Genomic DNA, 15837 nt, shown 5'->3' on the forward strand with positions numbered 1-15837 from the left:
AAGTTACGAAGGCTATTTAAAATACAACCACAGACCTATATATACTACAATAAATATAGGTTTTTGATTGCTAGTTACGATTTATTTAGGTAGGTGCTGTTTTACTATTACATACCAAGTACTAGAGTTTAGAAAAACCTAGGTTTGTTTCTTGTGCAACGCTATTAGCTAACACCTCATATCATCTCTCCATTAGTATATTTAGATCTATAATCCAATTCTAGTCTAGATCTATATATAAAAATCGAATAGATCTAGTAATAGTATAGATTCTATCTTGAGACTAGATTGCCGAGTCTAGCCTATGCTATGCCTATAGTCAGTTTTTATTAGAAAAAAGTCTAGATATTAATGAAGACTACAGTTTTTTAATTATTAGATTATTAGATATAGACATAAGACATAGATCTAATAATACGTAATACGTTTACTATACTCTATACTTAATCTACTAAACTAGAAATTATCTATAGATCTATCTATAATCTACTAAACTAGAAATTATCTATAGATCTATCTATAATCTAGTCAATCTTGATCTATACAATATTCATTATAATACTTCTACTTATAATGACGTATTTAATAAGTTAGTACTTAGAATTAGATCTATTATAGTTTATTAATAGATTTACTTTTCAATGCCTAGACATAATAATACAATTGCGAATGATGTCTATAATGATTGATTATTTTTTTTTATAATAATAGGCCTAGTAAATCTAAGTCTAGACTCTACTTAAATCTAGTCTAAAATAATGACTGTCTAAGACTCTAGATGATTGAGAAGTTCACATAGAGGTGTTTTTAATAATAAGGCATGTCGGCTGAAAGTATATAAAGTGCTTTTTTTTTTTTGTAAAAATAAAGAAGAGGCTCCGGTACTCAGTGATAGATTGCCTAACTTTCAACTAATAATAAATTAACAATTAACGTTGAATTACAAGAAAAGTAATCATTTTTCCAGACATTGAAAAAAGGTGCCGGTACCCCGTACCGGTGCGTACCGTCACAAAAATTTATGTATATCTCAATCTTCTTTCATTTAATTTTTTTTCCGGGGTTATTGCTACTTAATACATTGATACCTGATCAATTTAAATAGGGCCTAAGTATACAAGCAGGATTTCGAGCATTGGATAAATTTATTTTTCAAGTTCAAAGTTTTATGGAAGAGGCAATATATTAGTTGTTTGAAGTTTGTAACTTCTTAAATTCGGCTAAAAATATCGAAGCCTACATTTTTACACTCATTTCTAAACAATTAGAAGAGATGGACTGACTCATAGTGTAGCTTGTGTACATCTGCAAAAACACAAACTCAGTTAGACTTTCAAAACTATTAAAAGAAAAACTTAGTGATTATTTTTACTGTATAATTCCATTATTATTCCTTTAGAATTAGGATATAAACAAAAAATTTGCCATATGACTTTATCTAACAGAAAAAAAAATTAAACTTACGTCTATTTATGCGGTTATTTATAGTTACCTAGTAATATAAAAAATATTGAATTAACACGTACATTCATCATAATGCAGCCGTGCGATTTTTCGTTTATAAACATAGCATTATTTAGGACCGATATTTTACAAAGGCTGCTTGGAGAAATCAGGTATACCCATTAGGAGAAAAACGACCACTTTACTCAAGAAAAATTTAAGAAACTAGAACAGACACAAAATAAACAGTGACATTCATAACAAAAGAATATTCAAAATTGATTAGAGTAACACCTTTTTAAATAATCATTTAAATTTTAAAATCACTACAATTTTTTTCAACAATTATTTTGTGTATGAAATTGTGTATCGGAAAATGCCGGGTACATAAAATAATCTAGTCCTAAAAAAACAACACAGATCTTGGGTAAAATACTCATCAAATAAAGTACTGTAAATGTGTAGTTTCACGCGCTAGTTTCAGGTCTTTTCTTTTTATAGCCTCTATCGGGTTATATCCCAACTACCCGTATTTTTGTGCATAATTTTTTTCTCTATTATAGCATAGAGATAATTATAATTATAGCATATTAATGTCAGTTTAATTTAAAAAAAGAACTGAAAAATACAAAGATATATAGGGAAAAAAGCGACTTCCGGCTCAATACTTTTTAATCAAAGAAACGAAACGGACTAGTCCAACAAACCCTATTGTAAAATATGTTCTGTGCGTTATGTGAAAGCTAAGATCACAAAAATACAGAAACAAAAAATAAACGAAAGGGTTAAAATGAACTTTTAAATAAAAAAAAATATTAAAAGAAAAAAAAAAGAAATTCAAATAAATGAGTTTTTATAACGTCAATGTCAATGTGTTTGCGGGCCAAATTAAACCTTTACGCAACGCAAGCTATATCATAGGCCCCCCAAGAAATATGTAGTATTTACATAAAATATCTTATATTGGGCCCAAAACGACCCCATATAACAAATGGCTTAGTGTCTTTTCAAAACTAAATACGGCAGTGCGTGAGTGTGTGTGTGTGTTTGTGTTCTCCTACGTGTGTGTGTGTTGGTATCATATATCACGTGACTATAGATAGCTCATATCTCACTGCAATATAACCAGGTTTAATCTTATTTCGATTTAAGAGAACCTTATTTTAAAAGGCTTTCCCTTTTCTTGTTATCTATGGAGCAGATGATTTAAAGGTCATCTGTTTATGTGGCTTCCGGTTTAAAAGGGTGTCATGTGGCCAGCACAAAGACCAACAGACTTCATATTTCCCCAACCAATGTTAAATACCCATTAGAGGTACCAATACTCAGAGGAGCCCTAAAGATAACAAAATTACAAGTCCCAGTCTTCACCAGGATTCGAAGCCTGGATCCCTCGGTTCATGGTCCAAACGCTTTACCACTCAAGCTCCTCGCCTCATGAATCACATTTCTGGATGAAAAAAATGTAAAGGGGTACATCTCCTATCATTATTAGTTCTAGCTAGTGGCCATCTCCTATCATTATTAGTTCTAGCTAGTGGCCATCTCCTATCATTATTAGTTCTAGCTAGTGGCCATCTCCTATCATTATTAGTTCTAGCTAGTGGCCATCTCCTATCATTATTAGTTCTAGCTAGTGGGCATCTCCTGTCATTATTAGTTCTAGCTACTGGACATCTCAGTTGTCAGTCTCCTAAAAATCAGAATCCTGAAGCAAAGGGGGAAGCGATAAATGGTCGATCTTATGGCCATTATTAAATGGTCAGTGAGTCTAAGTGAACTGAAATCCTACAATAATGTACGCGTCTTTTTTTTTACTTTTTTCTAATTCCCACGCTGCTGACCACTAGCTGTCCGCTCTGAGAGTATTGTACAACGGACGAGACAATGATCCAGCCTGGTTACTGGAGTCCAACGCTCGACCACTCATGCCGTTGAACCATCGAGTTGTCCGCACCAATATTAACTCACAGAAAAGGGTAAGAACGCACGTTTCTGGTACTCACCCCACAAACCCAGGCCGCTGTCTCCAACAATATCTTTTATTGACGACATCTCTGGCATCTCTGAAATGATTGTCTTCCTATCTAGGCCTGTCTCTTTTGTGTGATATTTCTTCCCACTTGATTTGTCTTGCGCATCACAAAAGGCTCTATCATCAAATCAATATCTATATCTTTATATCGAAAACATTATCTTGTTTATACATTTTCAAGGTTTATGTTTCCTCTTCTAGATTCATTTGTTTGCTAATTTATTTATAGATTGATATTTTGTGTTGGTGTGTTCCGTTAAAATATTTAATATTTATATTCTTGTTATTACTGTCGATTTTTTAACTTACATCTCGACTAGTTAAATCTTTACAAAGCTTTTATCAACTCATGTCGTCTGTCTGTCTGTCTGGTGAAAATGTTTGAACACATTATTTCTCCCACACCCATTCTAGGATGAATGTGAATCTTTACACAGTAATTTTTTGCACCTCACAAAACAGTACTTTGGGAGACAAAAAAAATACTAACCAATGGACCTCATTTACCAATCGTAAACAAACAACATTTAGCCACGTGATAATAGTATTTTCTATGGTGTCTTCTATTATGATAACTTTCTAATCTTTGGTATTATACCATCTTTTACTCGCTCTTTCTCGTTCTCACTCGCTCTATCTCTCCCTTTTTCTTTCTCTCTTCATCCCTCTATCCCCATCCCTCACTCACTCTCTTTCTCTCCCTCTCTTTCTCTCTCCCTCTCTTCCTTTCTACCTCTCTCTCTCTCTTTCTCTCCCCTCTCTCTTTCTCTATCTCAACCTCTCTTTGTCTCACTCTCATTCTATCTTTCTGTATTTTTCTTGTTCCTGGAATTTTCAGTCTTGTCTTTGCAATACTTTCCATGTACCGTGGTCTTATCACTTGACTTGACTTTCCTTAGTTCAGAGTGACTTCATGCGACACAATTCTTACTTATCCCATTATGAAACACAATTCAAACACTAATGCCGGCTCTACATTTCTTTGGCCGTTAACAATTATTTTCTTTGTCCATGATGTAAAAGTTAAGTTCCTAAAAACCCTAAATCAAAGTGACATTAATGCTCTTTACCCATTCCATTTCAGTCTCGTCTCTGTACAATGGAGAGAGACATGTTTTATCAAGGTAAGTCTTCTATGTATAATATGGCTTTGTAATTAAATCGTAAAATCAAGGCGCTTAAGAGTTTAAAAAAATTATTTAAAACTTTTATTTTATATGACTTTTTTTCCCGAATGTGTATAAGATACGATCCATCCATCTCATGGGCGGCTACAGTCCATCGAGGGCTCCGGCCTCTGCACATTCCTCCATTCAGATCTCCCAAGTGCCTTTCGTCTCCACACCCGAACCCCAAGCTGTTGTAGATCTACCCCCACATCATCAATCCATCGCATTCGTGGGCTGCCTTTGGGTAGCTGCTTTTTAGTTTCTGCCAATATACAATTTTTGCTCCTCTGTTCTCTGACATTCTATCAAGGTGACCTGTCCAGCGAAGTCTATTCTTTTTTTTACCCACGTCACTAAAGGTGTGTCTTCATACAATTGATATATCTCATAAATAGGGCGTGTGTCCTCTACTAAGTCTCATCTTCTTGATAAATGTATTTTCCTGAAATGGAATTGAAAGACTTCATGTAAGCTTCCTATCAGTCGTAGAGCCACTATATGGCTTATATTGTAGTGATGTGATGAAAGCCTGAGTATAAGCTAGTGCTTAGAACGTTGTCACTCATACAGTGGTCCCCTACCTCTTTACCCTTTGTGTAGCTGTTAGGTCTAAATGAACGACAAATACCTGATACAGTTTGAGATCAGCGGCATAGCTGGTTTTGCAAGTATATAAGACCGCGTGCTAGATGCTGCCCAGGTCACCAGCTCCTGATTTTTTCTTAGCGTTGAATTTTTAAATACTTTCTCATATCATATATGATTTAAAATAACAGGCGTGAACAAGGAATATATACAATATATATATATATACAACACAAAATATATCACTATACACTATACAATATATATCACTATACAATAAATATCATACTATCATACCATGATTTCAATATTTTTTTATTTTTTTTTAGTTTTCATTAAAAGAAAACCATTATTGTCTTCCCTTTAGTCAATGGCAGATATTTGAAGACATGACTGGGTCCAGAAGAACGTATTTTCTCATAGTCTGCAACATGTGACTGAACTAACTTGACAGGATGCATCAGCATGTGACTGAACTAACTTGACAGAATGCATGAACACTAAAAATTCCTGCTTTCAAGAGGGCTGGCTGCCATGTTTCAATGAATGAATGACTTTTTCAAATCTTGGATGCAACATTGTAATTTAACATTAAAGAAATTTATTTTTATTTTTGTTTTTCAAGACGCAAAGAGTTAATTGCTGCAATTTTGAAGTGTTCAAATGATCATCATTCCCTTTTTTTTTTCTATTCTGAGCCGCTGAGATTAAGCAGACAGCATGATGAGAAGGAACAATCTAGAATCTGTTAAAGGGAAGGTTTTTTTTTTTTTTTTTTTTTCGCCAATAGGTTTTGAGGAATATGATGAGATGCTCTGCCATTTTGTAGGTTTAGACCATGCAAACAATGCTTGCTAAATAAGGTTCCTTGTAAAATTGATTTATAGATGTAGCAAATGAAATCTCCTCCATCATGGCGCAGGCTCATGGAAACGGGCACTCATTTGCATGTAACTATGTCAAAACATTCTTAAATAATATATTTTATATTTGTATATAGACTATAAAACTATACTATTTAAACATATATGTAATTTATTGCTTAATTATTAAAATAAATGTATTGTTGTTTATAAATCTTTTAAAAGTAGATTGATATATAAGGAAAGTTGTTGTTTTATTTTAAATGCTATCTGTATTCTGTTTATTGTTTTTGAAACAAGTTATACGTAGTCTACATGGCGTGGTTCAATACCGATGACATTTAAAGGTCATGTTCAATCCTGGGTGTAACATTTATATGTCAGGCGCTCAGAACATTTTTCGACTAAACATTAAAACGTTCATATATCATTATCATCATCTGCCCCTTGACTTTCATTGTTGTGACAGTTCTTTTTGACAGTTCTTCGTAGGGGTGTTGTGACAGTTCTTCGTAGGGCTCCCGTGACAATTCGTAATAGGGGTGCTCTGACTATTCGTCATAGGGGTGCTGTGACAATTCGTAATAGGGGTGCTGTGACTATTCGTCATAGGGGTGCTGTGACAATTCGTAATAGGGGTGCTGTGACTATTCGTCATAGGGGTGCTGTGACTATTCGTCATAGGGGTGCTGTGACAATTCGTCATAGGGGTGCTGTGACTATTCGTAATAGGGGTGCTGTGACTATTCGTCATAAGGGTGCTGTGACTATTCGTCATAGGGGTGCTGTGACTATTCGTCATAGGGGTGCTGTGACTATTCGTCATAGGGGTGCTGTGACAATTCGTAATAGGGGTGCTGTGACAATTCGTCATAGGGGTGCTGTGACTATTCGTCATAGGGGTGCTGTGACAATTCGTAATAGGGGTGCTGTGACAATTCGTCATAGGGGTGCTGTGACAATTCGTAATAGGGGTGCTGTGACAATTCGTTGTAGGGGTGCTGTGACAATTCATCGCAGGGCTCCTGTGACAGTTCGCGTAAACAAATCCCTCCACTTTTCCCAGTCAAAAGCTGTCATTAGTAGGATATCTAGAGAGAGGCCGGTCCATTCTTTTACGTTGTCCAGCTTTTCTTTGAATGACCCTTTCTTCGTGCTCTCTCCACTGTACCATGAAGGGTGACTTTTGACAGTGAGTCATGTCTTACCATAGGACCGAACCAGTCCAGTTTCCATTTCTCCACAGTATTCAGAAGTTTCCTTTTGTACAAGTACAAATTCATTTGTCTTCTTTTCCTGGTATCTGATACTCACATTATTCTGTAGCATTTACTCTCAAGGACTTGAATTCTACTGTTTTCACCTTTACATATTCCTTAGTCTGTTCAAGACACCACACACAATCTGTCGTCCTACTCCATTTCTCTCTGTCTTTTGGATAAAACCTTTTCAGGAACATGCCAGTTCATTCTTTAATGTTGTCTTCCCATAGCTTTCTATGTCTGCCTCTTCTTCTTATTCCTGGTACTGTTCCCTGCAGGAAGGTCTACACGTCTTATTGTTGGGACGTAAGCTTTTCAAACCACCCATATACATGTATGAAATTCATTACCTGTGTAAGCTACAATGCTACATTCAAATGTGTAGGCCACATTGCTACATTCAAATGTAACTTACGGTTTTCACATCAAAACCTACTTTGTAAAAGCTAAGTGGCCATTTGTTTGTCTTTGGTCTTCATACATTTGATTATGCAAACATGCCTTAACTGTATAGCTTGTCTAGGCCTAGTTTGAATTGCTAATCAAATCTTTTACAACTTAGCTATTGAAATGGTGTATTGACGTATTTTGTGTACTAAGCGTTAAGTAATAGATCTACTAAATCTTTACAATTGTAGACCAACTGGTCTCATGCTAGAGTATCTATGTGAGACCAGCTCAGAAATATATAGAAACACAAAAGTAGTAGTCTTTTTTTTTCTTATTGAAACATTTTTTTTTTGCTCATTTTTTTTAACTATAACTAAATTTTTATCTACTTGTAATAAAACTCTGTATAATGCAATAATACATTTTATATTTAATGTATTCCCTCTTGATGGTTGCATAACATAGCGAATGCAAATTGACACTGGGCAGTTTATTTGCATATGTACATTTTCATTGATACGTTAATTGGGCTTTTTATTATTATCACTTCCAATGGACCTCATTCACAAAAATGAACGGTCACGTGATAATATTGATAAAACAATGGAAAAAAACTGTCACGTGTTACCATTGTTGATTAAAATTAGATCGTAATTTGTATAGAAGAAATAGAGAAGCACGTGACTCAATGTTGTTTGTTTACGATTGGGGAATGAGGTCCATTGTTTACGTTCAAAATAATTTGTAGACATAAGTTTGCATTATGTTTTTGTGATTTCAGTGACATGATATTGAACACATTTTACAATTACGTCATGTATACAGAGGTTCTAGCGAGCGCGTTGTAAAGACAACATTTTTTTTAAAACCTTCTCAACCAATAATTAAAGCAAATAGATTTCGTAGAGTACCAGTCCACGTCAACAACAAGTTTAGTTAGGAAAGTTCCTTAAGTTACGTGAACGACCTTGACCTTAAGTCGCATTGACAACACGTACAAACTATGATATATGAAACCAAGTTGTAGATATGCTGTTTTTTGACATCACCGAAGTAACTTAATAATTCAAGTCTGTTTCTATACGGTATCCGAAGACATATTACTATCAAGAAACATTGATAAGTGTCCAGATAACGTTAGTAGCGCTTACAAACACCCCAGAGCGAGAGTGTGGAGAAATAAATCGCTCAGCCTGCCTAAAAAAAATCATCGTCCACCAAGTAGTGGTTGTCACAATTTTCTATTTGGATCGGGTACTTTACAGAAAGGAACTAAAACTACTGGAACGCTTTCACCAAAAATGTCTGGGTACCAGCATCGGTATAGTATGGCAAGAATGCACTAGAAATACTGATGCTGTGGGAATGCTAGTATAAGCAATGTAGAGGGACTGCTTACAAGCTACCTTTGACAAGCTACGTGTGAGAAGCTACGTGTGACAAGCTACGTTTGACCAGCTACGTTTGACCAGCTGCTTTTCGTTTTGGTAGACCTTTCAATGAATATCACATTTTATTTATTTATTTATTTTTTTACAATAATTCTATTTAGGAAACTGGATTCTAGATCCAAATGGAACCTCATTGGTGGAGACTGGGATTTACGTTTTGTGATCCCACGAGTGGTAGATCTAGACTTGAGGGCCACATCTGCACGATTATCAATGTTAGCCCCAATGTTGGTCTCCGGGGCCGCAAGATGCGAGAGTGAATACATTCGACCCCTTGGCTTTGTGGCCCCGCCGCTTGTTTGTCTCGGCCACTTCTGTGTCATATATAATCATTTCATATCTACGTTTTGTTCTCGTAATGCCTTCTATCTTAACATGTTTACGTTGAGGTATTCCCGAACTCTGACCAGAGGGTGGTTGCCAGCCTTAGACGCGCGTGTATTGAATTGGCCCCTGACAAGCTTGTGTTTTACATGTGCTAAATAGGCACGAGACCTGCGTGTCTTGAATCGGCCTGTGAAATGCAAGCCTTAAACATACACGTAGAATGCTTGTGTTAAATAGGCCCTCAACATGCGTGCGTTAAATGGGCCCGTCATTTATGTGTGTTAAATATCCCATGATTTACTTGTCTTGAATCGGTCCGTGACATGTGTGCATTAAATATACCAGTGTGTTAAATAGGCGAGTATTATTTCTGTGTTAAATAGGCCCGTGGCCTGCGTGTCGGAAATTTATATGTGCCCACTGGCCGCTAAAATCTGGACATCACTGGTGCGATCTATTCTAGGCATGCGTTTCCTTTGAAGCAATAAGTATAATATCTATAATATAAGTATAATATAAATAATATAAGTATAATATATATAAGTATAATATCTCATCGACTTTAGCTTCAAGCCGTGTCTTCACTATCAACAGGCTGGAGCTGTGTTCTCATGATTGTCCTCTTCATGCTAGGTCTGTCACCAACACTCCGATTTAAACATGTTTTTTATATTTGTCCACTCAAAATCTGTTGTTGCTTTTCGACGTCAATAAAACATTTCTAATCAGTTAGCTTTTATTTTTTTGTGTGAAAATGTGTGTGTGTTTTTATTTGGAGTATATTTGACGTCATTGTAGAAGATGTATATCTTTAAGTAGACAGTCTAATTATAGCAGCAGGGGATTTCCAAAGCTAATCTCGTAGGGCAGTGTTTCACTTAACGGGACTTTTCGCACATTCTGAGTATTTAGCGGAACACTTTGCTTATTTTTTTTTTTTTAGATTTAACAATAAAGTAGTAAACTCCTGGATTAGCGTTATGGTGTCAGTGTCTATAAGTTAGTTTGATGTTCTTGTGGTAAGGACAATCTCTATGTTTACATTTTTACTAAAAACTTTATTGGTAAATCTCTATTTGTCCACCTCACCTTTATTTTTGGACCAATTTCACTGACTCGACACTTTGGGCGTAAAGGGTGGGAGCAGGGCCGGTCCTAGCAATTGCGGGGCCCTATGCGAAGCGGATGTCGGATGAGTAGGAATAAGAATAATAAGAGAAAATAAAGATTTTGTATTAAAAATAAATTCATCTTTGCATTTTATTCATTCTTTACTAAGTACAATATCACGATCAAATTAGCTTTACGAAAAAAAAGGTCATACGGTATATCATCAAAATTATGTTTTCTACATAGATCACTCTCAAAAGCAATAGCAATTATTGCTAAATTGTTCAATCTAACTTTGTGAATTGTTGCCCTTAAGTAACTTAATAAAATCCCAATATGACAATTTTGTCTATTTTTACAGGAGATTTCCATGAGCCCGTGGAAAATCAGGAAGCTGCGGGAAACCTGTAATATAAGTTATAATGGTTTAATTTAACAATATACACCTAGAATTAGCGCGGGGCCTATGAAAGTGCGGGGCCCACTGCGGCCGCGTAGGTTGCAGTGGCCTAAGACCGGCCCTGGGTGGGAGGAATGAAAGTGCAAAGGTCAGTGAACATTATCAACATTTGTATTTTAATATTAAATGAAAGAAAGGTTGTGAAAGAAAGGAAAGATAGATCGGTAAAGGGAGGATATTGTCGATAAATTGGCTGGATTAAATAGTGAAAACAAAGTAGATGAGAACTACGTATGCAGTTTTCTCATTTAATGTATATTTGTAACATTGTTATGAAGAAATGTATTTATTATAATATTGAACGTAGAAAATATGCATATTGATCAAAGCTAGATTAGTATAACAAAAGTTAACATTGACAAAATAAAAAATGATATAGGTTCCGTAAGGTACAGCCATCATACAAGCATATACATACATCAATAATTTTTGCAAGAGCATTTTGAAAACAATATAAATAATGTTGTTAAACATATATCTATAAAAATAATTTGTTACATAACAATACATAAAAAAGGTATACTAGTATTTAAATGCTTTTAATAGCATGATGTAATTCTTGTTGTAAAGAATGAGCTTATGTTAAAACAACTACAATTGATTTGTCATCTTTTAAATCGAAAATTGGGAGCAGCGTATTGTAAATTGTACATCTTAGATATAATTTTAAAAAAAAAACTACTACAAGCTATTAACTCTTTGTACATGCTGATAGTGAAAAACAACAACAACAAACAGTATCAACATCCCAGTACTATAAATTTGAGTACCAGTTTCAGTCAATGGTTGATAAACTTCTTTGAAAAGTCCAATGCACTCGTCTTTATGCGTGACACCATGTTGTAGCTGGTTTTTTAAGTTTCTTAGATATTCGCATTGGTTGTGGGGCCTATGGTTACCGCTTTGTCACGCACCGGTGGTTATGCTTCCCGCTCCAGTGGCCAGTGGCCCTGCACTTGGCCCCGGCGCTGCCCACGCTCTGAAAGTCTTTGTTACACCTGAAGCTGCACCTGGTCGCAAAGGGGACCTTAGGCAGCATGCATATGGGAGGGTAGAGGTAACCGTTTTCTGGAACTGGCAGCCTCTCACAGGGACGAGCTGATTTGGACAGAGACAGAGAGAGAGAGAGAGATTTAACACATAATAAATGTATCTAACGAGCGTAGGTTAACCCTTTCTCTCCTAACTGACGACACCAACGTTGATTCCACCAGAATGTGGTCAATAATTACGGAGGGAAAGAGTTAAAGTAGATCATTCTTATAAAACTATACAGACACTATTGTAGATTATCACGATGAATAGACCATCACTAAAGTCAACTAAATTAAAGGAAGAGTTTTGCAAATTCGATGATGGTGCGTTAGAAAGTGCAAAAAAAAAAAAAAAAGAATATCAACGCTTATCAACGCTTATCAACGCTTATCAACGCTTATCAAACACGTTACTCTCTACACCGGAAACACTAGAAGTGCTAGTAGAACAAAAACCTGTTTGTCTTATAAACACAAGCACCTACAACAGTATAGATACTATCATCTAGATTGCGCTTATGCAACATCACGTAGATCTGTATACAAAACTCATCTGATACAACTGTGCAGATGTAATGTCACATAGAAAGGTACCTCTTTCCGGCCCTCTGATCTGTGGGGTCAGCTGATGTCAAGATCTTCTGTTCCTATGAACGAGGGTGTCATGAGGCCAGCACAACCACCTTCACCTGTGTCTGGTACTCATTACAGATGCGGGGGGGGGGGGAAATCAGGAGCGTCCTATTTTTCAGTGGGATTCGAACTCAAAAAACTACAGTTCGGAAACCAACCAATCGATCCCGTAAGTAATCAAACCCGTGGATTCCAAAATATGATTAAATACTAATGTGATGTGATTTCTTATAGCGTTATTACACTTAAGGTAACTAAAATCATTGAGACTAAAATAATTTTAAAAAATTGTATAGTTTACTTAGCGATGTTAAGAAACACACGATCCTTCAAATTGTTATTGTTAATTGAGATAGAAATATTAATAGGCGAGACGCAGTAAATTTAACATATCTCTACAACCCAAAACTTCTAAGGTGCTCTATGGCCCCCCACAAAGTCAACTTTTTTTACCTAAATGAATTAAACTATTCTTGTTACGTAGAACCCAGAGAAATCTAAGCTCCAAGTCAATTGTTTACCCCGTAAATAACCATAGCCCCCACTATACAAGTTACGTCATACTAGCTACACTTTGAAGGTACACTTACCAAAGCACTCTGGGTTCGAGTCTGACCAAGTAAAATTCTCCAAGCACGTCCGCTTTTCAGGTCCGCGTAAAGTCATGAACTTCCGGCACTGGTAGAAACACTCAGTGCCTGGTGGGACATGTTCTCCTTTCTTCATCCTCGTGCAGACCTTGGTCGTGAACTTGGCGAACTCTGGGGGTGTCAGAAGCGGGCACTTAGTGGGGTTACAGCTCTTCTTGTCTTCGTCCAACGCGTAGCCATCCTGACAGGAGCAGAAGTAAGAGCCCTCGGTGTTATTGCAGATCTGCTCACATCCGCCGTTTCCGCTTCTGGCGCACTCGTTGATGTCCGTGCATTTGTCTAGCGTCTCCGGGTTGCCGTGGAAACCTGGCAAACAATAGCAGCCGAGAACCGTCTCGGTGGCTTTTCTGGAAGTCGTCATCCCCGGAGGGCATTTCTGACAGCTGACAACGGACGCTTTCTTGTCACGGTAAGTGCCTACAGGACAAGGGCTGCAGCCGTGGCCCTGCTTAAAGTAGCCGGCCTGACAGTCGCACCGGAAGGAACCTGGGAGGTTAATACACATCTGCTGACAGATTTTGCCTTTGGCGCACTCGTCGATGTCTGGAATGAGAAAAATTAAAAATAACGACATCCAAAGTTGATTTAATTTTTTTTATACGATGTTTAAATGGACTGAAAAACTGTCACACTTTATCCCCGAGCATTAACTTTTCAACAAGTTTATTTCATTCAATCGACCAGCTGTAAAGACATTTTACTTCTCTGAATAATCACTTTAAATAAATAAGCTCTTATTCGCTTATTGATCGTCTTGACTTCAAAATTATTTGTTAATGTTTACAGGAGAAGAAGACGACACAGAATACGACAAAAAAAAAAAACCCACAACCTTTCAATCCAACTATTACATTTTCATTGTACTCACAGTGTCTAGCTCAAAAAAGTATAAATTAGGATGACCTATTCCAACGCATGTTCATTTTATTTTTGTTTTCAAGAAGAACCTACTGACCAGCTTTGTTTTTTTCATTACAGTTTCCCCCTCCACATACACACACACACAGACTTTTTTGTTACCAGTGTCTCACATTTACCTATTCCCTTTAATAAGCTTTTTCAACTTTTGTTGAGGCTCGGTCATTGGTTTTCCAAATAGCTAGTTCCATGATAGGCGTATTATATTTTATGGAATGAATTTTGTATTTTTTAAATACACTTACGAGGAATGCACTGTGAACAAATTGAATATAACGTCTGTTAATAAATATAGATAAGATTCAACTTGAAATCCGATCTAGATCTAGTACTAACAAAATAAAATAGTTTTAACAAACTCGCAACAAAAACACGTCTTCAGTGTGTCACGCCTCTTGAATTCGCTCCTTCCCCCCGCTCTTGTTTCTCAACTCTCACAAGTGGCTTGTATTAACAGTTCGTGGTTTATCGGAAACTATTTAGCCAAAAACGACTCCTGTTTCTCGACGTCACCTTGGTAACAGACGCATACACTCTAGAGCACGTTTACACAGACCTGGACCTTTAGCTGAGGCTGAGAAGGTGCACACAAATTTCGTTTCTAGAAAATATTTTTAATTGGTGTGGAGAAAAACTAGCTTAAAATATGAACTAACGAGTTACAGTGACACCCCAAGGTAAATATTTTAATTAGGCTCCAATCACATTATGACCACGCAAGTTTTTTTCTAAAATATTTATGAAGTAACATACTCCTTACAGCAATATTCTCCACAAGTAACGCCATCTACCAAGTGGCATCATCTCTCAGTCGCATCATCCACATAGCAACATCATCCCAAAATATCATCATCCTGGGTAATATCATCCCCCAAGAAACATCATCCCCCAAGTAACATCATCTCTAAGGAAGATGCAGGAAATTAATGAAGCCCCAAGTGAACTCACCCTCGCATGTTCGTTTGTCCTGGGCCAAGGTGTAGCCAGCCTGCCTACAGTAGCACTTAAAAGAGCCCACGGTGTTAACACACAGGTCGTCACAGGTAGCCTTGTCCACCTCACACTCGTTGATATCCACACACTGCTTGTTGTCTGTGTACAGCTTATATCCAGGTCGCGTACATCTGCACGTGTGGGACCCAGCTGTGTTGACACACAAGTCGGTGCAGCCTCCATTCCGTATCCGGCACTCGTCAATATCTGTAGAGCGCCAAAAGAGTTCTAGCAAAAAGCTTTCCCAAGGAGCTTTTCTCGAAGTGACATTTACAAAGAGGCTTTCTTAAAGACCTTTTCTTATGAAAGATACTAGGATACTATCAAAGAAGCTATCTTAAAGACGTTTTCTTATGGAGGATACTAGGATACTATCAAATAGACTTTCTTGAAAACGTTTTCTATGGAAGATACTAGGATACTATCAAAGAGGCTATAGTAAAGACGTTGTTCTTATGGAGGATACTAGGATACTATCAAAGAGACTATCTTAAAGACATTTTCTTATGGAGGA

The 15837-nt window shown here is 36.6% G+C and overlaps 2 protein-coding genes across 4 annotated transcripts in view; one reads left to right on the forward strand and one right to left on the reverse strand.

The window, feature by feature from the left end:
* Window positions 1-10253, forward strand: part of LOC106050404 (putative carbonic anhydrase-like protein 1) — a 77124-nt gene extending 66871 nt beyond the window's left edge. For both annotated transcript variants that reach the window (XM_056039442.1, XM_056039441.1), the window contains exons 9-11: window positions 3294-3422; window positions 4563-4602; window positions 5600-10253. In XM_056039442.1, coding sequence (XP_055895417.1) covers window positions 3294-3422; window positions 4563-4602; window positions 5600-5625 — 195 coding nt within the window. In that variant the 3' untranslated portion in view covers window positions 5626-10253. The remainder of the gene's footprint in view (window positions 1-3293; window positions 3423-4562; window positions 4603-5599) is intronic.
* Window positions 10254-10824: 571 nt separating this feature from the next.
* The window catches only part of LOC106058159 (fibrillin-3-like), a 204915-nt gene continuing 199902 nt past the window's right edge, over window positions 10825-15837 (reverse strand). For both annotated transcript variants that reach the window (XM_056039655.1, XM_056039656.1), the window contains 3 exons: window positions 15279-15530; window positions 13353-13955; window positions 10825-12193 (listed from right to left, as the gene is read on the reverse strand). In XM_056039655.1, coding sequence (XP_055895630.1) covers window positions 11991-12193; window positions 13353-13955; window positions 15279-15530 — 1058 coding nt within the window. In that variant the 3' untranslated portion in view covers window positions 10825-11990. The remainder of the gene's footprint in view (window positions 12194-13352; window positions 13956-15278; window positions 15531-15837) is intronic.

This window comes from Biomphalaria glabrata, chromosome 8, assembly GCF_947242115.1.
Source record: "Biomphalaria glabrata chromosome 8, xgBioGlab47.1, whole genome shotgun sequence".
In the NCBI taxonomy this organism is placed as follows: Eukaryota; Metazoa; Mollusca; class Gastropoda; family Planorbidae; genus Biomphalaria; species Biomphalaria glabrata.